Below are 24,403 nucleotides of genomic sequence, written 5' to 3'. Positions count from 1 at the left end.
CAGCGCGGCGTGGTGACGTGTCGAGACTTGCTCCAGACTTCGTGGGTGCAGCGAAACGCAAAAGCAGCCGCCCACGCTCATCCAAGCGTACACACAAGCACCACGTCGTAATTCTTAGATCGTCGAATCCAGGCGGCCGTGGTCGAGCACTCCGAACGCGACGCAACCCGCCAACCGTCGCCGGCAAAATACGGGGAAAGACTGAGCCAGCAGAGGAGGAGATGGAGGCCTGGTCACCTTGGCAACGCTTTTCGCGCTAATTGATTGATTTGTGGGGTTTAACGTCCCAAAACCACCATATGATTATGAGAGACGCCGTAGAGGAGGGCTCCGGAAATTTTGACCACCTGGGGTTTTTTAACGTGCACCCAAATCTGCTTTTCGCGCTAGCTGCAATGCCTGGGCGGTTCATCCCTTGGTTTCAAGCGCCACGCTTCCCTCTGTGGTTGCTCCTCAACGGTCTATCCGTTGATCACGCGCGCCTTTTGGGCTCCGTTACTCCTTTTCGGATAATTTTGCCTTGGAGTGTAAAAATGTTTGCGACGCTGTGTTCGTGAGGGTAAGCCCTGCCAGTGAAACCGTTGGAAGGTTACTATAAAAAGTTGAAAAGCCCGTTTAATGTAAACCTGAATCTATGTGCACGAGCCTCTAGCCCTTCGTCTTCGCAGAATGCGTCTGCCCAAATCTATTCCACTACTTCGGGTAAGCAGCCGATGACTACAGTCATCGTACCACCGTGGCTGCTGCAACGTGTTTGTCGAGCACGGTCGGCGCGGATCAGAGCCTCCTAGCTCACAAGAGCTGCTTTTAACACTAAAATTCGCCGGAGCATTTATTCCCATCTGACCAGGATATTCACTTATCTGTGATGTTTGAAGATTTATTAACAGCGTTGTCGCTGGTGCCGGCCTCTCGACAAGCAATCTTGTTTTGCGGCACTGGAAAATGACGAGAAGCCTGCTATTTGATATATTCACTCCAGTCACATCCCCGTCCAAGATTTTTTCGTATGTTCAAGCTTGCATATTCCCGTGAAACACTGCCATATATGTACGATGTTTGTAGCATGAGCATGCTACATGAAATCGGGCTTAGCAATGATCTGCTGCGCCTGTTGAGCCAAGCTGTCTGCGTGCGATTGAGCGATCGAATTCCTTTGATTGGAAGTTGCACAAATACGCTGAAGTACCACATCACCACTGGCTAGATTAGTAACAAACTGATATCAAAGAAAGAGAGCACAAAAGACTTGACATGCATACATAAGCTCCAGTCTCGCTTTGCTCTGCCTTTAAGGTATTAACGCGATAGGGTTAACGAGCTCATGTCGCAGAAAACCTGCCGCCGGCATCGGCCCCGTCGGTTGTGAGCGAAAAATCATCTGTGCGTCCGGGACCGAAAAATCAAGTTACCGAGATAGCCATGGCAGGCCGCTACATGTCCTCGCGTGCGCGCGCGGTGACACTGCAAAAGCCGTGCATTCGAAGGGAAAAAAAAAGCTCAAGGTCACGAGGCACGGTGTTTTCTTTGCCCTGCCACCCCTCTCTGCTTAGCTTCCAGCGCTTTTGTCGGGACGAGATAAGAGATAATGCAATTGCAGCATTGGACAAACCTTTGTAACTCCACTCGTCCACTCGCACTGGACGGGTTCTTAAAATTTATGTGGCATTTAATTCGTGAGGCAATAAGCTCTTCTAGTGAATTCGTTCCATGGTTACTTGAAAAAGTGTTTCAGGGCCCCTCTAACGCATTTTGTTCGACAGGTGTCATGACAAAAGCGAGCCCATTCGGTCATAATAGCGCGCACTGGTCCAATCTAGTGTGCGTATTTGTGTGCGTGCGTATGTATGTAACAAAACATATGAACAAGTATGCACTTAGCGGTTGAAGGGTGCACTAGGGGCGGGATTTAGCTATCACGTTCAACTCTTAAAGGCGAAGCTTAAGGGTCCCCCAATTTCTTTAAGGCGCCATTGGACCCGTTAATATCCTCCAATATGGTTGGTTAGTCAAGCTCTGCTTGATATTGTCACTTGAGGCTCATTTAGGTGCTCTTAGTGCAATTTTTTGGGCCGAATACAGACAGCACGGGATTGAGAACTTCGCTTTTGCAGTGGCGCTCCGTGCTGCTGGAAGCGTGCTTTTGGCCATGTCGGCGCAGCGTCTTTCGAGGTCACTGCGCAACGACATGCTGAGTCACGTGCTGCGGAGTCCCGTGACATTCTTCGACGAGCAACCGCGGGGCCGCATCCTGAACCGCTTCTCGAGCGACATCGACTACGCCGACTCGCGCTCGTTCCTCAGCGGCAAGCAGAGCGTCCAGTACACGCTCCTCACCTTCGCCAAGATCGCCGTCGTCGGCACGGAGGCGCCACTTGTCGTCGGCGTCACGCTCGTGTTGGCCGTCGTAGTGTGCTACGGACTGGTGAGCCGGAAATGTTTTTGAAAGCATCGTTAGGGCACCATGTCCCTTAATGTCTCAATAGTCGTGAGTGCTTGGCACGTCTGGAAAAACTGCCCATTGTGAGCATGACAACAAGGGAAAGCAAGACATCGTCTTTCTTTCTTTCTTTCTTTCTTTCTTTCTTTCTTTCTTTCTTTCTTTCTTTCTTTCTTTCTTTCTTTCTTTCTTTCTTTCTTTCTTTCTTTCTTTCTAGTTTCGGCCTACCTTCTGTTCCTTTTTGTGCCTGTGTTGTGCTCGTGATGCATTACCAGTCTACCATACACTTTGTGTGTGTCAATGGCAAAACCTCCATTTTTCTAACGCCGACTCCAAAGTTATCTTTGTAAATTTCTTTTAAGTTGTCAGCCCTGTTGCCCACCCCACCTTGAGCATTTCTATTAGGTAGAACTTCTCGAGGGCCGTGCTCAGTATAGCAGGTAATTACGGCTACAAAGAGGTATTTATTGTAGCATATATCAGAAGATCTACAACTACGGCAGATATATCATTGTATCACGCCGAATATGGCGCTACAATAAAATATAACAAAATATACCCCTCAACATGTAATAAATTGTTCTATGGCGTCCGTGTAACGTCTGGTGTCCTCAAAGGGGCGCTTTCAGACTATAACTGTTCTTAATTTTTGTCAGTGCAGCCCCGCTGCGGTGGTCTTAACATTTAAGAACAAAAATCACTGCTTTGAAAAGCAGTGAAGCAAGCAAAATTTGTACACAAGTGTTTCATTCATGTACGCTTGTTTTAGTGGTAGAAACCAGTATGGATATGTCTTTGGAAACGTTACGTCAAATCAGCCGCAGAAATGTCCCATATACGGGACACGGGTAAGGCGCTCCTTCAAAAAATTGGCAGATCCCACGTCAGTGGAAACGGTGGTATGTGAAGCCCGAATAAAGAAGGTTAAGATGTCACTTTAAAATCACCTAGAACGTTATGAGGCGGAGGTAAATTAGCTGTACATGTCTTCCATGTCATGATTATCATGTTTAGAGGTGCCATTTACCTTCGTCATTCATTCGCGTCAACTAATACGAAATTTAGTATATGTTTACTTAGTAAAACGGCCGCGAGTGTGCTATGAGCGTAGCATGTAGTTATGTTTTACATGACACCCATATCATGATTATCATGTTTGGACGTGTCATTTACCTTCGTCGTCTATTCACGTCACGTGTCACAAAAGTTTGTGTATGTGGACTTAGCGAAACGGCCGCGAGCGCATCATGAGCGTGGCACATAGTAATGTTGTTGCATGACACGTATCCTATGTTTATCATGTTTGCACCACTCACATACCTGCGTCATCCATTCATGACCCGTAATACCAAATTTGGTATAGGTGAAGCTATTGAAACGGCCGCCCATGTCTCATGAGCATGGCATGTAGTCATGTTGTTACATGACACGCATCTCATACACGATTATCATGTTTGCACCAGTCACATACGTTTGTTATCTATTCACGTCCCGTAATACCAAGTTTGGTATATGCGAAGCTAGCGAAACGGCCGCGAGCGCATCATGAATGTGGCATGTAGTCATGTTGTTACATGACACGTATGTCATGATTTTCATGTTAGGGTCTCTCGCTTGCGTTCGACATGTAGTCATGTCATACCATACCAGTTTTGCAACATGTCGTGTGAACTAAACCAGCAGAATAAGAGCAAGACCATGAAATATAAATCAGGAAATACATGTCATGATTTTCATGTTAAGATTAGTCACTTATGTTCGACATACCGTCGAGTCTTACCATACCACTTTTGGCATTAATACCATTAAATAAATGGCCAGGAGAGCTAAACGTCGTAGGTGGCCAGATAGATAGATAGATAGATAGATAGATAGATAGATAGATAGATAGATAGATAGATAGATAGATAGATAGATAGATAGATAGATAGATAGATAGATAGATAGATAGATAGATAGATAGATAGATAGATAGATAGATAGATAGATAGATAGATAGATAGATAGATAGATAGATAGATAGATAGATAGATAGATAGATAGATAGATAGATAGATAGATAGATAGATAGATAGATAGATAGATAGATAGATAGATAGATAGATAGATAGATAGATAGATAGATAGATAGATAGATAGATAGATAGATAGATAGATAGATAGATAGATAGATAGATAGATAGATAGATAGATAGATAGATAGATAGATAGATAGATAGATAGATAGATAGATAGATAGATAGATAGATACGCTCAATGTCACCGAACTGCGCGAAGAAATGCTTCGCATTTAATATTAAGCAAAGTTATGTGTCATTTTTCCCCGTCCGCCGCTTTTTGGGCCCTTCTGGGGATGAATTGCGTCACGGCGGCCCGCCGGCCGAGATGAGTACGAGACTGTAGTCATAGTGTAAATGTCACAGCATCAATGGAATATTTTCTTCTTTTCTCATAGCTTATTTTAGCATCGAATGTATACGTCCAGCACGTGGTTACTTTGTGATTTATTGTTTGTGGTACAAATTAACAATAATCTTTTTTCGAGAAGCTGCAGGCGTGTTGCAGGAATAAATACTCTTTGTTAAGGACTCGCAAAATTTGCTGAGCGTGGGTGCGTTTGGAATCTCTCCGAATAGTCCACATTAGACAGGACTCACGTAATGAACCGGCCACGAACGAACTAAAGAATGAATGAATTTTAATTTTCGAATGTGCAATATACTAGGATGAAATAAAAGCCATGAAGAGACGGCTTCGTATCCCTCATCTCCCTGACAAGGCACAGCTTATACTTATAGCCCCAGCTTCATATTCACATGAGATGTACCGGGGGTTGGCTCTGTTCACTATGTACCGCTACATGGGCAAACTACTCCTACAATACAATACATTAGCTCGAGACGTTGAAATGGCGTATTTTGAACATTCTTGTCTTGTGTGGATTGACTCATCTGATGCATTGTTCAGGGGGAGACACACAGAGCGAGTCAACTAAGCAGTTGCTTCTCTGAACTAACACACGTGTCTCCTCGTTTTAAATGCGAAGCATTTCTTGGCGAACTTTGGCGACTTTGAGCGTCCCCGCAGGGGCGCCTGCGCAAATAGGCGTTTGGTGTGTAGCGACACCATGGACCCGAGCTAACGGAGGAGTTCTGACTCCCTCCCACGCCTAGCCGTGCGTGGCTTTGCCGTGTCCGGGGAAAAGGGGATCCTGGGGGTTGCGCCAATACTGGGTGATTGGACCTTTAAGGCCCCCCAGCGGCGGCAACACACCCCTTTGGCCCCGGCTTCACGTAGACGGCACCCCTGGCCTGACCCACCCAGGGGGAAATCGGTTGTCGCCTTTTCCTATTTCTCTCTCTCTCTCTACATCTTAGTCTTTTCTCCTCTTTAAATCTATCCTCTCTTCTTCTCTCTTCCATTTACTTCCGATTTTCCTGACGGCAAGGGTTAACCTTGTGTATGTGCTCTGTCTTGGGCACAATATATTTGGTTATAGCAGCTGTGTACAGCTGACGTTGACATGCCTCATATAAATTTAGGACTTGTCACGTCCCCTTGTTGGGCTCCATGGTGGGCGGCTGGCATGGCTGCCGAACTCATATTTATTTTATGGCTTTTACTTCTATCCCTTCATTGCACGATCGTCCTCTCTCGAAGAGAGGGCGCATCGAAGACATTTGCAACTATTTCAGACAACCGAAAGAAACCTTTCCCCGCTAATATGTCATCCACTGTGAAACTGCTGAAAAGAACGCCAGAACAATTTCGCCTTTTGTTGTTTCCAAATGCCTCACCACTACACTTGGCCCAGGTTACCAGGCTACAAGAACGGCAAGTGGGGATCTCCTCCTCGAGGTAAAAAGTGAGAGCCGGTATGAAAACCTCTCGAAACTAGAATCGTTTGGAAACATTCCTATCTCAATTACACCACAGCGCTCACTCAACACTTCCCGAGGCGTTGTATTCGATCAAGACTTGCTTGGCCTGACTGAAGGTGAGCTCCTCGAGCGCTGGAAGGACCAGCAGGTGACACAAGTACAAAGAATGAAAATTAGGCGTGATAAGAAGGAAGTCCCAACAAAACGCATAATTGTGACGTTTTGCACCAGTACCCTGCCTGAACATCTCGAAACAGGATACTTGAAGTTGAATGTGTGACCCTACATTCCCAACCCACGACGTTGCTTCAACTGCCAGCGCTTTGGTCAAGGCTCTCAGAGTTGCCGCGGCCAACTCACCTGCGGAAAGTGTGCCGCCACAAGACACGCCACAGACGAGTGTAAGGTGGAGGATGGGGCCCGCTGCGCAAACTGCGATGGTGCCTATCCCGCATACCCCCCGAACCTGTCCAACATGGAAAAAGGAAAAAGAAATTTTGATAATCAAAATCACACAAAACATCACTTTCCGAGAAGCCCGACAACAAGTATCTGATCTTTTCACAAACAAACCAGCTTTCGCCGATGTAGTGCAACAGGGGGCAGCACTAAAACGGCCTGCGGCAACTGCCCATGTCATGCACAGTGTGCCCAGGCGGTTGCCCCCTTGCACGGTCGGAACAGCCAAAGCTGCCCTGCCGCTCATCCCCACAGCCACACCAGCGGCTGCTGCAAGCTCTTGCAGCAGCCAGGGTAACCCAGTAGCAAAGGAGGTCCCCTCAACCTCTGGCCCGATGGGACGAAAAGTTACGCCTCCCAAGGTGGAGCACACCCTAGGGTCGGCAGATATAAAGGCCTCTGCTCCCCAGGCGAGGCCTTAAGCTAGAAAAACCAGCTCGCTAATTCGGGCACGCAGAGCCTCTAAGAAGGCTATGGACACCACGGTACCCCTAGTGCCAAAAGATCGGCGTAGCTCTCTGGAGCGCGCCAAGAAAAATAAAAAGCCGATAACGGGGCCCAATGACGGCCCTGTTACCTGAGTATTAACGTTCAGCTCAAAAAGCACACACATCCATTTTGTACACACAGCACTACTTTACTTCTAATATGGAAACACACGTTATACATTGGAACGTCAGAGGACTGCTTAAAAACCTCGATGACATCCACGAACTCTTACACAAACACTCTCCAAAAGTGCTGTGTGTGCAGGAAACACACCTAAAACCCTCGAATACAAATTTTCTACGTGATTACGTCATATTCAGAAAGGACTGAGATGATGCGGTGGCGTCATCCGGTGGCGTGGCCATTATGGTTAATCAAGGAGTAGCGTGTACACATTTACTACTCCAGACATCCCTTGAGGCAGTGGCTGTTCGAGCAGTACTTCTAAACAAACTTGTCACCGTCTTTTCTCTGTACATACCTCCGCACCACCGTCTTGAAAGACGTGAATTCCAGTCTTTGATAGATGAACTACCTGAACCTTATCTGCTCCTTGGTGACCTAAATGCACATAGCGGTCTGTGGGGCGATTCTCGCTGTGATGCACGAGGTCGTCTCATTGAACAATTTCTCTTCTCTTCCGGTGTCTGTTGGTGGAATAGGAAAGAGCCAACATACTATAATGTCGCCAACAAAACTTACTCGTCTATTGACATCAGCATCGTATCACCTTCACTTCTACCCCTACTGAAATGGAAAGTGATAAATAATCTATAAGGAAGTCACCATTTTCCTGTTGTGTTGAGTTCAACAACATATGAATGTTCTCCACATGTTCCCAAATGGCTGATAGACAAAGCGGACTGGGAACAGTTTCGCAACACTACTCGTTCAGATTGGACTGACATGTGAAGGTTAAGTATAGATGAAGCTGTGCAGTACTTCACAGCCTTTCTTACTGACGCAGCGGCCAAGTGCATACCACAAAGATCTGGAATGCCTTGCAAGCGACGTGTCCCATGGTGGAACACTGAGTGTCAGAATGCGCGAGAGGAGCAGAACCGGGCATGGAGGTTGCTTCGGAACTCACCGACAGCCGAAAATCTTGACAGCTTTAAGAAAATGAAGTCGCAAGGCAGGAGAACGCGTCGGCAGGCCAGAAGAGAAAGCTGGCACAAGTTTTTATCAGGAATAAATTCATATACACAAGAGGCTAAAGTCTGGAACATGGTTGGTAGGGTAGCAGGAAGACAAGTACACTCACTCCCACTCGTAAACACACAGGGTGACAGCCTGGAAGATCAGGCGAACTTCCTCGGTGCACACTACGAGCAGGTGTCTAGCTCGTCACACTATACTGAAGCTTTCCAAAGATATAAACCAAGGATAGAAAAGCAGAAACTAGAATACAAGTGCACAAATCTTGAGGCATACAACCAACCTTTCAACTTAGCTGAGCTACAAACATCACTAAACTCTTGCAGTAATTCTGCCCCAGGCTACGACCGTGTCACGTATGAAATGTTGAAAAAGCTGCCGCTCAAAACGCGAAAAACTTTTGATCTCTCTATACAATGTTATCTGGCTTTCTGGCACCATCCCTGCTTCCTGGAAAGAGGCTATTGTTATCGCTATTTTGAAACAGGGCAAGGACCCTTCCTCAGTTTCAAGTTATAGGCCCATTGCACTAACCAGCTGCCTTTGTAAACTTTTTGAAAAAATGGTAAACCGCCGACTTTTACATTTCCTTGAAACACACAATCTGCTTGACCAGTTCCAGTGTGGGTTTCGAGAGGGTAGATCCACCACCGGCCATCTGGTGCGTATCGAGCCACAGATCCGAGACGCTTTCATCCACAAACAATAATTCCTCTCAGTGTTTCTCGATATCGAGAAGGTTTACGACACAACATGGCGTTTTGGCATAATGAGGGACTTGTCTCACCTGGGTGTGTTCGGTAGAATGCTTTTTATAATCGAGAGTTACTTGTCCAATCGGAAATTCTGTGTCCGTGTGGGCAGTATTCTCTCCCAAACATTTGTGCAAGAAACGGGAGTACCGCAAGGTGGTGTACTAAGTTGTACACTTTTTATTATCAAAATGAATTCCTTGCACCTATCCATCCCGCGCAACATGTTCTATTCCACATATGTCGACGACGTCCAGCTTGGCTTTAAGTCATACAACCTAGCGATGTGTGAGCGGCAGGTTCAGTTAGGTTTAAACAAGGTCTCCAAATGGGCAGAGGAAAACGGATTCCGGCTGAACCCAGAAAAGGCGCGTGTCTTGTTCTCCCGAAAGACAGGCGGGCACTCAGAACCTGGCATTCAACTGAACGGTCAACGTCTGTCTGTCAATGCGGAGCATGAATTCTTAGGCTTAATCTTGGACAACAAGTTGACCTTCGTACCACACATCAAGTATTTAAAAACAAAATGTTTAAAAGCCATGAATGTTATAAATGTGTTGTCACGTACTACGTGAGGTAGTGACAGGCAATGTCTCATAAACCTGTATAGAAGCCTCATTCGCACCCGCTTAGATTATGGGGCCGTTGTTTATCAGTCTGCGACTCAAAGTGCTTTGAAAATGCTGGATCCCGTTCACCATTTGCACATCCGCCTTTCTACGGATGCTTTTCGCACCAGCCCTGTAGAAAGCCTTTACGTTGAGTCAAATGAGTGGTCGCTTCATCTGCAAAGAACTTACATGTCCTTTGTATATTTCCTTAAGGTGAAAGCAGACAACAAGCACCCCTCATACTCTACTATTAAAGATTTGTCGAGCTCCACTCTGTTTCAAAACAGGCCTTCGATGAGGCAGCCCTTCTCAGTTCGCCTGAAGGGTCTAGCTGAGGACACTGGAGTATCACTTGAACACAGTTTAATGGCTCCTGTAGCATACCCGCCATTGTGGCAGTGGCAGACTATAGATTGCGATGTGTCTTTCCTAGAAGTTACTAAACATGCGCCAATTGCCCATATCCGAACATACTTCCTGGAACTTCAACACAAATACACACTTCCTGAGTTCTTTACAGATGCCTCCAAGTCTAACTCCTCTGTGTCCTACGCTGCTGTTGGCTCTTCCTTTTCGGATGTTGGCCCTCTACATCCAGGCACAAGTATCTTCACAGCGGAAGCTTACGCGATACTTGTGGCAGCTAAACACATCAACCAATTACAAATACAAAAAGCAGTAATTTATACAGAATCCCTCAGTGTGGTAACGGCTCTGCAGAGTCTTAAAAAACAAAAAACCCTGTCCTCGTCCCACTTTACTCCATTTTATGCACACTCTACACACTCAACAAACATGTAATGTGCTGGGTGCCAGGGCCCCGTGAGATTCAAGGCAACGTGATGGCGGATCAGCTTGCTGCATCCGTCCACGAAAGCACCGCCACTACACCCATATCAATCCCGGCCCTTGATCTTAAGACGTCTCTCAAACGAAAGCTAAAGGGACTACTGGCAGAGCAAGTGGGGTAGACATATACAAAACAAACTACACGTTATCAAGCCACACCTTGGCCATTGGCCACCAGTATCAAAATCACGTCATACAGAGGTAACATTAACGAGGCACAGGATAGGACACACATACACGACACACTCATATCTTTTGTCTGGTGGCGATCCACCATTGTGTGACAGATGTGGTGAAGCACTAACAGTTCTTCACATTTTAATTCAGTGCAAACAATTGGACACTCTAAGAAAACAACACTTTCCATTACCCTACCGACAACATATACCCTCACACCGTGCAATGTTCGTCGGTAGGAACCGCTTTTTAGTCATAAATCATTGTTAGCGTTTTTAAAAGAAATTCATAGTTTTCATATTGCCACCATTGATGAACTAGCCGCTGTGGCTCATACCCGTTTTGGGCTACGAAGAAGAAGAGAACATTTTCGTTGCTCTGGTTCGGGTGAACTCCTGGCTGCAGGTCTTGTTTTTGCTCGCGACATTACTGGTGGAGACGCTGGGTACGTGTACTTCGACTGTGTCGGCCATCGTGGAGACAGCTACATCTCCCAGAGCAAGAAGCAGCCGCCGCCTGCGTGGGTTACCCCCTGAATTTGGTCCCTTGACATCGACACCCAGAAAGATGGCAACTCGGATGACAAGCCAGGCGGTCCAAACCAGCGATGACCATGCTTCTCTTTTCGCCCATGTTTTTCATGCGCCACAGACACCGAAGCCGTTCCATGGAGATATCTTCGAGGATGTTGATGACTGGCTCGACCACTTTGATCGGGTTGCCAGTATCAACGAATGGGACGATGTTCGCAAACTTCTACTGCAGAATTCTGCGAAGACGTGGTACGAGAACCACGAGGGCTTCTTTGCGACCCGGCAAGAGTTTAGCCGTCAGCTCCGTGACGCCTTTCGGAACACCGAGAGGAAGGAGAGGGCTGAACAAGCCATATTCTGCAGAAACCAGCGGCCGAACGAACGAGTATCCATGTTTGTCGAGGACATGCTTCAGCTCTTCAAGCGCGTGGACCCTGCCATGCCCGAAGAAAAGAAGGTGCGGCATTTGATGCGTGGAGTAAAAGAACAGCTTTGCGCTGGACTCGTGCGCAATCCACCAACGACAGTCTCCCAGTTCATCAGTGAAGTTACCAATATGGAACGTACGCTGCAGCAGTGGTCATCACAATACGAACGCCAGATCCCGGCCACCGCATGCTCTATCGGCTCTGACAGCGAGAAACAGGCCCCCTCCGACTTCATTCGAAGTATTGTTCGGGACGAACTGCGACAGCTTCAGGCCGTGGGATCCCATCAACCTGTGTCTGCCCTCGCGGATGTAATCAGACAAGAAGTCCGCCAGGCCGTCGCACCCCTGACCCCAATCACACCACCGATTCCCGAGGCGCCAGTCCTGACAAACGCAGCGGCATTGCGATCCCCTGCGCCACCAGCTACAGATCCTGCTATGCGGCCCAGGTACCAGGCTATGCAGTCATTCCGCGCCACTGCTTCGAGCCCGCCTCTCGGCTCAAGGTTCCCGAGCACACCCACCTATCTGCAGTCTACCTCAAGACAAAGTGGTAGCAAGGCAAGCACGTGGCGCACCTCGGATAACTGTCCGCTCTGCTATCACTGCGGTGAAGCGGGTCATGTATACAGGAACTGTCAATACCGGCAACTAGGTCTCCGCGGCTTCCATCCTGATGCTCGATGCCCGCGCTACGGTGAGCGCCCCCGCGAAATCGAAGCCTATCTCACGGGCCAACGTACTCCTTTGGCTATTCAGCACCATCAGTCGAGATCACCATGGCCTCGCCGGTCTACGTCACCCAGTTTGCCCTCATGGACTTCCGCTCCTTTCAGAAGCCGGTCACCAAGTCCCCGCAGGGGAAACTAGGAACGGCGACTTCTGGGGGGGAAGTCGCGGCCCGGCGAACTGTAAAAGACCCTCATTCGACGCAACGACCACACGAGGACCTTTCCGGTTTTGCAGTGTTCTCTGACAGCAGACAGATCGTTTCTGCCGAAATCGCCGTCTTCGTCGACAATCATGCTGTCAACGCCCTCGTCGACACCGGCGCCGACTATTCCATAATGAGCGCCGCACTGGCATCTGAACTGAGGAAGGTTACCACACCATGGCAAGGACCCCAATTGCGCACGGCAGGGGGCCATCTAGTGATGCCCACCGGTATGTGCACGGCACGCATTTGTATACGTACGTCGACATGTGCGCGCTCTTTCCTCGTATTGCGCGTGTGCTCTCGGCCAGTCAGTCTAGGAATGGACTTCCTTCGTGAATACGGTGCCGTCATCGACCTCCGTGAATTACTTGTGTCGTTCGAAGGTCCTTTTTGCGCTGCAACTGACAGTACACTATTCCGGAAAAGAGCGCTTCGTGTTACCGACGATTCTCTGACTCTCCCACCTCGAAGCAGCCTCTTTGTCGAAGTAGAATTGGGACAGGACATGTCTGACGCGGTAATTGCAGAGGCCAATTTGTCTCTCCTTATTTCACGACAAATCTGTGTTGCCCGAGGAATCATTCAGCCTAGCAATAGGCATGTTCACCTGCTGGTCACGAACTTCAGCGACGAATATCGCCACCTAACGAGACACACTGTCATTGAATATTGTGAAGAACTTGCCGATGCGATGGTTCGCCCACGTTAGCTTTATTTTCATCGAATGGCCACCCTGACGAGGCCTTCGCGAGCACTCTCGACGTAAATGAGAGACTACCATCGTCTCAACGAGAAAGCCTTTTGCGTTTACTCGGCTCATTTCAAGACTGCTTTGCCACTACGTCAAAGGTTAAACAGACACCACTTGCTCAGCACCGTATCCTCACGGAACCCACCAAGAGACCCATCCGACAACACGCCTATAGGGTGTCGCAAAAAGAGCAAGACGCTATACGTGACCAAGTTCTGCAGATGCTTCAGGACGACGTCATCCAGCCATCAACCAGTCCCTGGGCTTCGCCAGTTGTGCTAGTAAAGGAGAAGGATGGTTTGTTGCGTTTTGGCGTTGATTACCGTAAACTGAACAAGGTCACCAAAAAGGACGTTTATCCTCTACCCCGGATAGATGACTCGTTGGACCGTATACGCAACGCTAAATATTTTTCTTCCATGAATTTACGTAGCGGCTACTGGCAAATCGCAGTGGATGAGCACGACCGCGAAAAGACGGCGTTTATTACTCCCGACGGCCTGTACGAGTTTAAAGTGTTGCCTTTCAGTCTATGCTCAGCGCCAGCTACTTTCCAAAGAATGATGGATACGGTTCTCACAGGGCTCAAATGGCAATCATGTCTTGTTTACCTTGATGACGTCGTGGTCTTTGCAGACACGTTTGAACAACACGTCCAACGCCTTCATGCAGTACTTCAGGCAATCAGAACAGCGGGGCTTTCTCTCAAACCCGAGAAATGTCATTTTGGATATGAAGAATTGAAGTTCGTTGGTCACGTCGTGAGCCATGCCGGCATCCGCCCAGATCCGAAGAAAACCCGTGCTGTTGCCGCCTTTCCCGTGCCCACAAATAAGCGCGACCTACGCCGATTTCTGGGGCTCTGTGCGTATTACAGGCGCTTTGTCAAAAACTTTTCGAAGATTGCTGAACCCCTCAACAAGCTTACAAAAGACGGTGTCTCGTTTGTTTGGGGTCCCGATCAGTGTCATGCGTTTGACACCCTCCGAAACCTCCTCCAGGCTCCGCCTGTACTGGGTCATTTTGACGAAAGCGCTGACACGGAATTACACACTGACGCCAGCAACGTTGGACTAGGAGCGGTATTAGTTCAGTGGCATAATGGCGTAGAGCGCGTGATCGCTTATGCGAGCAGAACGTTATCCCCAGCGGAGAAAAACTATTCTGCAACCGAGAAGGAATGCCTCGCTGTTGTCTGGTCCATAACAAAGTTCCGTCCATACTTGTATGGCCGCCCATTCAGGGTAGTTAGCGACCACCTTTGTTGGCTCGCAAATCTCAAAGATCCCTCAGGTCGTCTAGCACGATGGAGCCTTCGGCTACAAGATTTCATTGTCACCATCGTCCACAAATCTGGGCGGAAACACACCGATGCCGACTGTCTCTCACGTGCACCGGTCGAAAATGCCAACAGTGACCTTGAAGACGACGACACTTTTCTTTCTGCCGTATCAGCAACCCGCTTGGCTGAGCAACAGCGTCACGACTCGGAGCTCACTCCGCTCATTGACTACCTGGAAGGACGCAATTCCCACCCTCCTCGAAGCTTTGCACGCTCGCTATCCTCCTTTTGTTTCCGCGATGGAGTGCTTTACAAAAAGAACTTTCATTCTACACCAGCTATGTATCTGCTTGTTGCGCCAACTACGCTTCGTGGTGACATTTTACGTGCGTGTCATGATGAGCCATCGTCCGGACACCTCGGCTATACGCGCACGCTGCAACGGATTCAACGTTCCTACTACTGGCCACGTCTCGCAAAGACTGTGAAGCATTACGTTCGCACATGTCGCGACTGCCAGCGACGTAAGGTTCCACCTTTACGACCAGCGGGACTACTGCAACCAATAGGCCCACCAAAAGCGCCCTTTCATCAGATTGGCATGGACTTGCTGGGGTCATTCCCCACGTCTTCGTCTGGAAACCGGTGGATTGTGGTCGCTACCGACTACTTAACACGCTACTGTGAAACGAAGGCGCTTCCAAAAGCAACCGCCGCAGATGTCGCCCAATTTTTCGTGAACAGCATCGTCTTACGTCACGGTGCTCCAGCTGTCGTCATAACTGATCGTGGGACAGCTTTCACCGCAGAGATGCTGCAGGAAGTCTTGTGATTAAGTGGCACGGAACATCGTAAAACAACGGCTTACCACCCGCAAGCAAACGGGCTGACTGAACGACTCAATAAGACAATTGCAGACATGCTGTCAACGTATGTGGACATCAATCACAAGAACTGGGACGCCATACTTTCCTACGTAACTTTTGCGTATAATACTGCTGTTCAAGAAAGTACCGGTTTCACACCTTTTCGCTTAGTCCACGGTCGCGAGGTCACGACGATGCTCGGCGCCATGCTCCTGCCCAACAACTTAGGAATATACCACACCGATGCCGCCAAATTCGCGCAGTGTGCAGAAGAAGCCCGTCAGATTGCTCGTCACAGTATTCAACATCACCAAACCGCAGACGCACGCCGCTACAATCTTCGTCACCGTGAAGTTATTTTCGAGCCCGGTGATGAAGTCTGGGTGTGGACCCCTATCCGACAACGTGGCCGTTCGGAAAAGCTTCTTCGCCGCTACTTCGGCCCTTACAAGGTCGTACGACGTCTCAGCGACGTCACATACGAGGTTCTCCCAGAAGGCACTTCGAGACGTTCCCGATTCACCCCGCGAACTGAAGTCATTCACGTTTCACGGCTGAAACCATACTTTTCGCGTTGTGAATCGCCAGTGAGTGACTGACTTTATTTGCCTCTCCCTTACATTCTTTCCTATTTTTCTTATTTCTCATTTAACTCTTGGCTCCACAACCAACTATGTTATTCCGCCTTACGCCATTCATTTTGCTTGCATGGTAATTTTCATCTCATTTTCTTTTTTTTTGCCTTCATGTACAGCATCGAGACGATGCTTCTTGGGAGAGGGGGTAATGCCACCATTGATGAACGAGCCGCTGTGGCTCATACCCGTTCTGGGCTACGAAGAAGAAGAGAACGTTTTCGTTGCTCTGGTTCGGGTGAACTCCTGGCTGCAGGTCTTGTTTTTGCTCGCGACAATATCATATACCCGGGCATTCCGTAGCACGACCTCTCCAGAGAGATTTTCGCTGCGGTGGCTACACAACAAAGCACTTGCCTCACGGCCCTTGGACGCAAGGGTAGGAACGAGTGAGGCACTTGTGCTAATGCCATACATGTCCACCATTGTTTTTATTATCACCAACTTTTGTCATCTATTCGCAGCACACACACCTTTCACGGCATGTTCATGATTTTATTACTTGTATGTTTTTACCCGCCTTACCACGAGGAATTTAATGGCCCTTATACAGCCGCCTATCACAATCATTGTCCATATTTTTAGTAAAATGAACTGGCACTCTTTGGCCGTGAAATGACCCTTGCGCCACAAAACATCAAATATCAGCATCATCAACTTTGAGCGTATCTATCTATCTATCTATCTATCTATCTATCTATCTATCTATCTATCTATCTATCTATCTATCTATCCATCTATCTATCTACCTATCTATCTATCTATCTATCTATCTATCTGTCTGTCTGTCTGTCTGTCTGTCTGTCTGTCTGTCTGTCTGTCTGTCTGTCTATCTATCTATCTATCTATCTATCTATCTATCTATCTATCTATCTATCTAGTCGCCTACAACCTTTAGTTTTCCCGGCCATTTTGTTAATGTTATCAATACCAAATTTGGTGTGGAAAAAATCGAATGTATGACGAGCATAACCGACTAGTCATAACATGAATATCAGGGCATGTGTATCATTAATATCATGATTTACATTTGATGGTCTTGTTGCTCTTGCGGTGGTTTCGTTCACATGATATCTTGTAAAACTAGTATGCTATGACATGAATGCATGGCGAACACAAGTGACAGACGTGGAAATCTTGACATGTAAATCATGTTTAATGACTACACGCCACGCTCTTGATGCGCTTGCAGCCGTCTCGCTAGCTTCACATATACCGAATTCGGCATTACGTGACGCGAATGGATGATGAAGATATGTGACAGGTGCAAACATGATAATCATGAGATGCATGTCATGTAAAACATGACTACATGCCACACTCATGATGCCCTCATGGCCGTTTCGCTAGCATCACATGTAGCAAATTCAGTATTACGTGAAGCGAACGGACGACATATGTAAATGGAAGGTCCAAACATGATAATCATGACATCCGTGTCATGTAACAACATCGCTACATGTTGCACTCATGATGGGCTCTGGGCGGTTTCCGTAGATTCACATATGCCAACTTTGGTATTACGTCACGTGAATGGATGACGAAAGTATGTGACTGGTGTGAAAATAATATTTATGAGATGCGTGTCATGTAAGAGCATGACTACATGCCCCACTCGAGGCGCGAATTCAATTAGACGTGACCCGGCGCGCGTGTGCTCGAACGTTCGTTTCGTCGCGTCATGCCGGTGTTGCCACGCAAGGGGCCGATATTCCTGCGATATTCGCAGGCACGCGCCGCACTGCGTTGCTTTGACGCATGCGCGTTTGAGCACGCCCGCGTCCCTCCGTCACGAAGCTAGGCAGACGCCGTGCATTCTGGGTAACGTCGTCGGCATGAAATGCAGCATGTCACGATTCGCGCCGGTTGCCGCCGGGCCGCGCCGACAACACGACCACATGACAACAACACGACCACATGCCACGCTCATGATGTGCTCGTAGTCGTTTCTCTATCTTCACGTATACTAAATGCAGTATTGCATGACGTCAATAGGCGACGAAGTTAAGTGACACGTCTGAACATGATAATCATGATGTTCGTGTCAGGTAAAACATGACTACATGCTAAAATGGTGGTTTTGGGACGTTAAACCCCACATATCCATCATCATGACTACATGCTACGCTCATAGCCTGCTCGCGGCCGTTTCACTAGTTCCTCATTACCGATTTTGGTATTACGGGATGTGAATGAATGACGAATCTAAAAAACACGTCCAAACATGATAATCAGGAAATGCGTGTCATGTAAAACTGGACTACATGCTATGCTCATAGCGCGCTCGCAACAATTTCGCTAGTTTAACCTATACCAAATTTGGTATCAGGTGGCGCGAATAGTTGATGAAGGTAAATGACACACCAAGACATGATAAGTATGACATGGAATTCATGTATGGCATAATTTACTTCGGCCTCGTAACGTTGTGCTAATTTTAAACTGACATATAAACCTTTCCTCATTCGTGCTTGGCATATCATCGATTCCTACTGTACGTGGGATCTGCCTTTTTTTTTTTTTTGCTATCAAGAAGCAAACCTCACGCCGATGCTTACGAGCACTTTGTAGTGGGTGACACAGTAGTACCGCCGCGTTGGTCAAGTGGCTAAGGTTCTCGGCTGCTGACCCGCAGAACGCGGGATCGAATCCCGGCTGCGGCAGCTGTATTTTCAATTGAGGCGGAAGTGATGGAGGCCTGTGTGCTGAGATTTGGGTGCACGTTAAATAACCCCAGGTGGTCGAAACTTCCGGAGCCGCTCACTACGGCGTCTCTCATAATCATATGGGGGTTTAGGGAGGTCAAACGTAAATATCATTCAGTCCATTGGTGACACAGTATTCCAGCGTTGAATGAATCTCGCCCTTACATTCCTTGTATTAAACACGTGCACAGTTTGCTGCGGTGAAAGCATCGCACCGCTGTCGCTACTTCGAGAGCCTGGCCCTGTCCCGGCTGCTGCAGCACGTCACCGAGACCGTGGATGCGCTGAGCAGCGTGAGAACGTACGGCGTGGTGGACCGCTTCGCCCGCCACTTCTACCGGCTGACGGACGCGGTGATGCGGGGCTATATTTGCTTCGGCGCCACCTACGGCTTCGTGCGCATGCTGACGTCGGCGGCCGGGTTCGTTGTGGTCGTGTGCACTCTTCTGACGACCGTCGTCTTTGCCGGTGTGCCTGACCCGGCCAGCTTGGGCCTCGCCCTCAGTGCGGCTACCTCGGTGCGTCAGCGTTGATTACTGCATCTGTTGAAACACCTGCCAAAGCGAATGACACGTTACGTTCTTTGGAAAATGGAATGTAACACTTCTTTATTGATTAAGGCAGGCATAAATTAACAAGCAGAGGAGGTGTGAAAATATGATAAAGCAACACAACGCATTCTGCAGATGAACACGTGCAGTACAATCGCAAAAAAAAAGTTTGAGGTGGAAACTGCCACTTCTAAAAACACTCGTGCGCATAAATGTGAGAAGGAAGAGAACGAAAATTTATGAAGTTCCATCTGCATCGGAGGTTTCAATGCATAAAGTATCAAGAGCATCTCCTAAATATTCTATTTTTGACCATGCAATTTCTGAAGCATCGCACAGACCTTAATTTGCATCGCTTGTAGGGGGCACGCATCTTTTTCTGGGGGCTGTGGGCCGCCGTAGCCTGTTCTTATATCTCGTTTGGCATCACCATTCGCTCGTCATTAGCTGTAACGTAGCGAAACGCGCAGCTCTGGTTAGCGATGACAATAACCATGTTGGTGGGTACGTATGCTCAATTTAAAAGTACGTTCGACATCAAGAAGAAATAAACCTAGTCTAATGCAGAATTAGAACATGAATTTTCGATGCTCTCTTTCAAACAGTAAAAAAGTAATGCGTATCGTAGAGGTACATGTCTGTGAGCTTGGACATAATTTCTGTTTGTGGATAGTTGACGAATTATCACTTCTGTTAAGGCCAAAATATATTTGTCATTTACTTGCCTTTCTCAAAGGGCGTGTTTATGTAGTATAACCAGATGTATTCACATCACTGCGCCACGTGTGCTTGCTGTATGCGGGGTTAACACCAGGTACAATTAGTAGTATTTCCCGTTTTGGCTGGAAGATAATGAATTTGTGTTTTGAGTACGTTTATTAAACCGGGTATTTGAGGCGAAATCTTTGTAGGTAATTGTGCACACAGAAATAACCTTATATTGCTGCTTCAAATTTGTGGCATCTACGGTACGCACCCTTTTGTCACACAAAGTGGCCCATGGTGAATGAACAGTGGATGCGGAGTCATGTTCGTACCTGCAATGCGCACCGAAGGTGATGAAGTGTTTCACGATATATTTACTAATATTAACAATGTCCCTCAATATGTCACTGGTTGACTCGAGGGCTGCACCGTGGCCTCCGAGATCAGCGGCGATGTTGGACTCCATGGCAGCGGCCATGGATTCAAAATATACGACTCGTGTTTTTAATACAGGTTGCGGGCGACTGACTGCGGCACGCTCGTGTTAGAATTGGGACATGAACATGCGATGAAATGCACAATTCCATCATTGAGCAAAATATATGACTTGAATCTTTGAATCCGCAAGATACAAAGGTTGTATCCTCAGTATCTGTAGGTTCGGACTTTACAGACTTTTCCTGTCGTGTGAGGCTGTTGCCATATAACGATTTATATGTAACTGAATCTTGTAATAAAAAGCCATTGCTATGCGAAGGCGTTGCTTCCTATGTAGCTCTAGATAAAGACAGCCCTTAATAAAACACGCAGGCTTGCTGATACTGGAATAACGAGAAAGGCATTAGCATTTCACTCCGCCATTATGGTGACCGATATCCCTCACTTTCAATCCTTAACAGATTCCTCTGTCACTGATGTCGCTGTGCGTCATGCTGTTCAACGTTCTTCAAATGATTGTTTCGTTCGAACGCTGTGTGGAGTACACTGAACTTCCTCCTGAGGTAAGTGAATCGGATCGTGAGGGGCTCTTGAAAATATGTGTTACTGGTTCCGTTCATGTGTGTATCAGTGTGGAGTTTCCAGCACTCTCTTTGCTTTATTAGCAATTCAACAAAGCATGCGTTAGCACTTCTTAATGGCGAATCAAGTCTGTTCTTTTTCAATAAACATTTAAAGCTCAGTGCAACACAGGTTCACCGAGCATTATATCACTTAGAAAGAAAATTAACTTGTCTCTATCGCATCTCACGTAAGCACCCTCCAAGTTTTATACAATAACTTTGCTAATTTTACACGACATCGTAAGTATAATCTGCCACGCAATAAATAACTTGCGAACTTGGAAGAAACAAGATTTAGAGAAGACTCCAGTATCATTTCAATCATTACACCACAAAAACAATTGTATTAGTTTTCCCATTTGGCTTATATAGTGTCCCACTTCAATAACTCCGAAAAAGACTAAATTATTTGCTAAGAGAATTGACATGCAAAGCTCAAGCAAACTGTTGGACAGTGCCAAAATTTCGGCAATGACAAGGGGTCACGTCTGCTACATATAGAACATTGTTCAACAGTACTTCCCGAAAACGACAAGAAGTTTATACACCTTTTAGCTCATATTCCAACAGCAGTTTATTACTACTGAAGTTTCCTTCAATAGTATGTTTCTCAAATCGTACGCTCTACTAGCAGCATTATTAACGACTTTAGAGCATGGTTGCACAGCTGCTGCGTACGGTAAGTCGAAGACACATATGCACCGTGCGTGCTAACAGGGTCATTATAAAATCATTACAAAGATATAGAGTTCTAAAGTCATTCCGGCCTAATGTTGAACATAAACAAAACGTATGGTTAGCATTTGTATTCTATCAATTATATACAGGTTTAAAATTGTCGGCCATCTGCGACCTGTCTGGTCCGTTACAAGTAACGTATTGTATTCTCCTTAGTTCTGGTTAGTTTGCATGTTTAACATCTTGAGAAATACTGCATTGTCGTTCATTGAAGTAAACTGGTAATATTATGCAACGCTTCAAAAATTTTAAATATTATCACATCATTTCGAGTGTTCCGGAATCAGAATTCACCAAAACTTAGTAAGAGCTAGTGCTACTTGTATATTCTCTATGTCAGGTGGACGTCCCAGAAAACGACAACGGCAGCGGTGTACCAACACTCGAATTACCACCTGGCTGGCCCAGCTCGGGAATGATCGAGTTCCAAAATTACTCGGCTTCTTATCGTCCAGGTGTGCTTCCCGACGTACTCAAGGACGTCACACTCGTCGTCAAACCGATGGAAAAGGTGCGTATACCTCGTAGACACGCTCCCTTTGTGTGTCCCCGCGTAATCTCGTCGTTTGCTTCAACGCATGTTGTTTGCGATAAGACTAGCGTATTGTACAAAAGCTTCGCACAAGCAGTTCTGCGCAGAAACGTAATTAGTTCACAACTTAAATTTACTTGCAACAACACTGACTCTATCAAAACATCATTTATGGCCAAAATATTCGCTTGTTCCCGCTGTTCTATCAACCTCGATTAACTCCCTACCTTCTATTCGACTCTTTATAAAGACGATAGTCTTTCTTGGGGACCTTCGACGCAAAAATTTTGGCCTGCCTGCCTGTCTGTCTGTCTGTCTGTCTGTCTGTCTGTCTGTCTGTCTGTCTGTCTGTCTGTCTGTCTGTCTGTCTGTCTGTCTGTCTGTCTGTACATTTGTCTGTTTGTCCACTCTGAACAGCATCGGCTACTTGAAACGGCCGACCCCATCCACAGCGCCCACCTATGTTGCTCAAGCTTGAGCGTTCATGCTTGTGCAATTGTCAATTAAAAACCAATCATTGCGCATGTCTGGGGCACCATAACAACACGTATATATTGTGTGTGAGCCTTTTACTAGAGAAGGCATACATAAGTAACTTTAAGGACCGTAGCGCTTATCACGTTGCGCTGACCATGTAACGCTTGCACGGAAAGACGAGTCTTTCAAACGCTTTGCTAAAACAAGACGGTGGTGGCACCTATCCGTCGCCTTGCGTTCTGCACCTTATCACCTCTGAGGTGGGTGCGCACACCCACCTCAGAGCCACGCGCTTTGTTTTCTAAAAGACTGCCAGATGGCGCTTATGTCTCACGTGTGACGTGACTTGATGCGCTCGTTCACCTCCGCTGCACGCTCGAGGCACTCTAACGCAGCGCCTCCAGAATACCATTAACGGATTTTCTTGCGCAGAACATCAAATAAATGTCTTGTTCACTCTCTCCACACATAAGACTATCGTCTGTCGACGACATTTGCAGATTACATGCAGATGCGGGGCAATATTTTTTTTGCCATTCTGCTCGACGATTCGGCCTGCGAGTATAATTTCATTGCCGACTGGATCAAAGGGGCGAGACGCGCGCTTGACGTTTAAAGCCCAAACTCCATAAGCGCGAAAATGCACGCGACAGCGACGAGCGACGCGACGTAGATCGGCTTCGCGCGATCAGTCGCTAGCGCAGGCAAACCTCATTCACGCGACGGCTTCGGCGAGCGAATTTCACTGTTGCTGGCATGAGGCCGTCAACTCGCACCAAGAAAACCGCGTAGCGAGCGGTTTCCAATTTAAAAATAAGATATATTGTTGTGTAATGGAACGGAAAGTGTTTATTATTGCCTTGCAGCATTTTTTATATGCGCATGCGTAATAAACATTGCGTTATTTCTTGTTGCGCATACGTGACTCGGGCAGGGTCACGTGCACCTATGTAGTCTTCGTCTTTTCCGGTTTTTCGCTATTGGCTGCTTGAGCCCAGCACTTCCGGGCGATGAGCGACGGTTTCCAAATCTGGAGAACCGAGCGATCGCGCGAAAACGAGCACGCGACACGTCGTGCGAACGCCCTGTTTTGTCGCTCATAGCGTCGCTCGTCGCTGTCGCGTGCATTTTCGCGCTTATGGAGTTTGGGCTTAATTTGCCTAGACTAGCGACAACATTGCTCGGCGAAGCTTTAGCACTGCGACCATATTTCGGCCACCTACGTGGCGAATATTCGCCTAAAGGGCGTCAAACTAATGTGCATAAAGCTTACAAAGAAAGACGGCTTGAGTCATGCGCAGTATATGAAGAAAGCAGATTGGGCGACGAGAAACTAATATAAGGTGATGGGTTAGAAAACAGTGCAAAAAAACATAATCTTCTA

The 24,403-nt window shown here is 47.2% G+C and overlaps 1 protein-coding gene across 1 annotated transcript in view; it reads left to right on the top strand.

The window, feature by feature from the left end:
* LOC119164659 (ATP-binding cassette sub-family C member 2) overlaps nt 1-24,403 on the top strand; it is a 179,008-nt gene that overhangs the window by 129,839 nt on the left and 24,766 nt on the right. Inside the window, exons 20-24 of the mRNA XM_075874522.1 lie at nt 669-702; nt 2,083-2,425; nt 19,147-19,473; nt 21,111-21,212; nt 22,351-22,521. Of these exons, the coding sequence (XP_075730637.1) occupies nt 669-702; nt 2,083-2,425; nt 19,147-19,473; nt 21,111-21,212; nt 22,351-22,521 (977 nt within the window). The remainder of the gene's footprint in view (nt 1-668; nt 703-2,082; nt 2,426-19,146; nt 19,474-21,110; nt 21,213-22,350; nt 22,522-24,403) is intronic.

The sequence above is a fragment of the Rhipicephalus microplus genome, chromosome 9 (assembly GCF_043290135.1).
Source record: "Rhipicephalus microplus isolate Deutch F79 chromosome 9, USDA_Rmic, whole genome shotgun sequence".
In the NCBI taxonomy this organism is placed as follows: Eukaryota; Metazoa; Arthropoda; class Arachnida; order Ixodida; family Ixodidae; genus Rhipicephalus; species Rhipicephalus microplus.
This window is presented reverse-complemented; position numbering and strand designations above follow the sequence as displayed.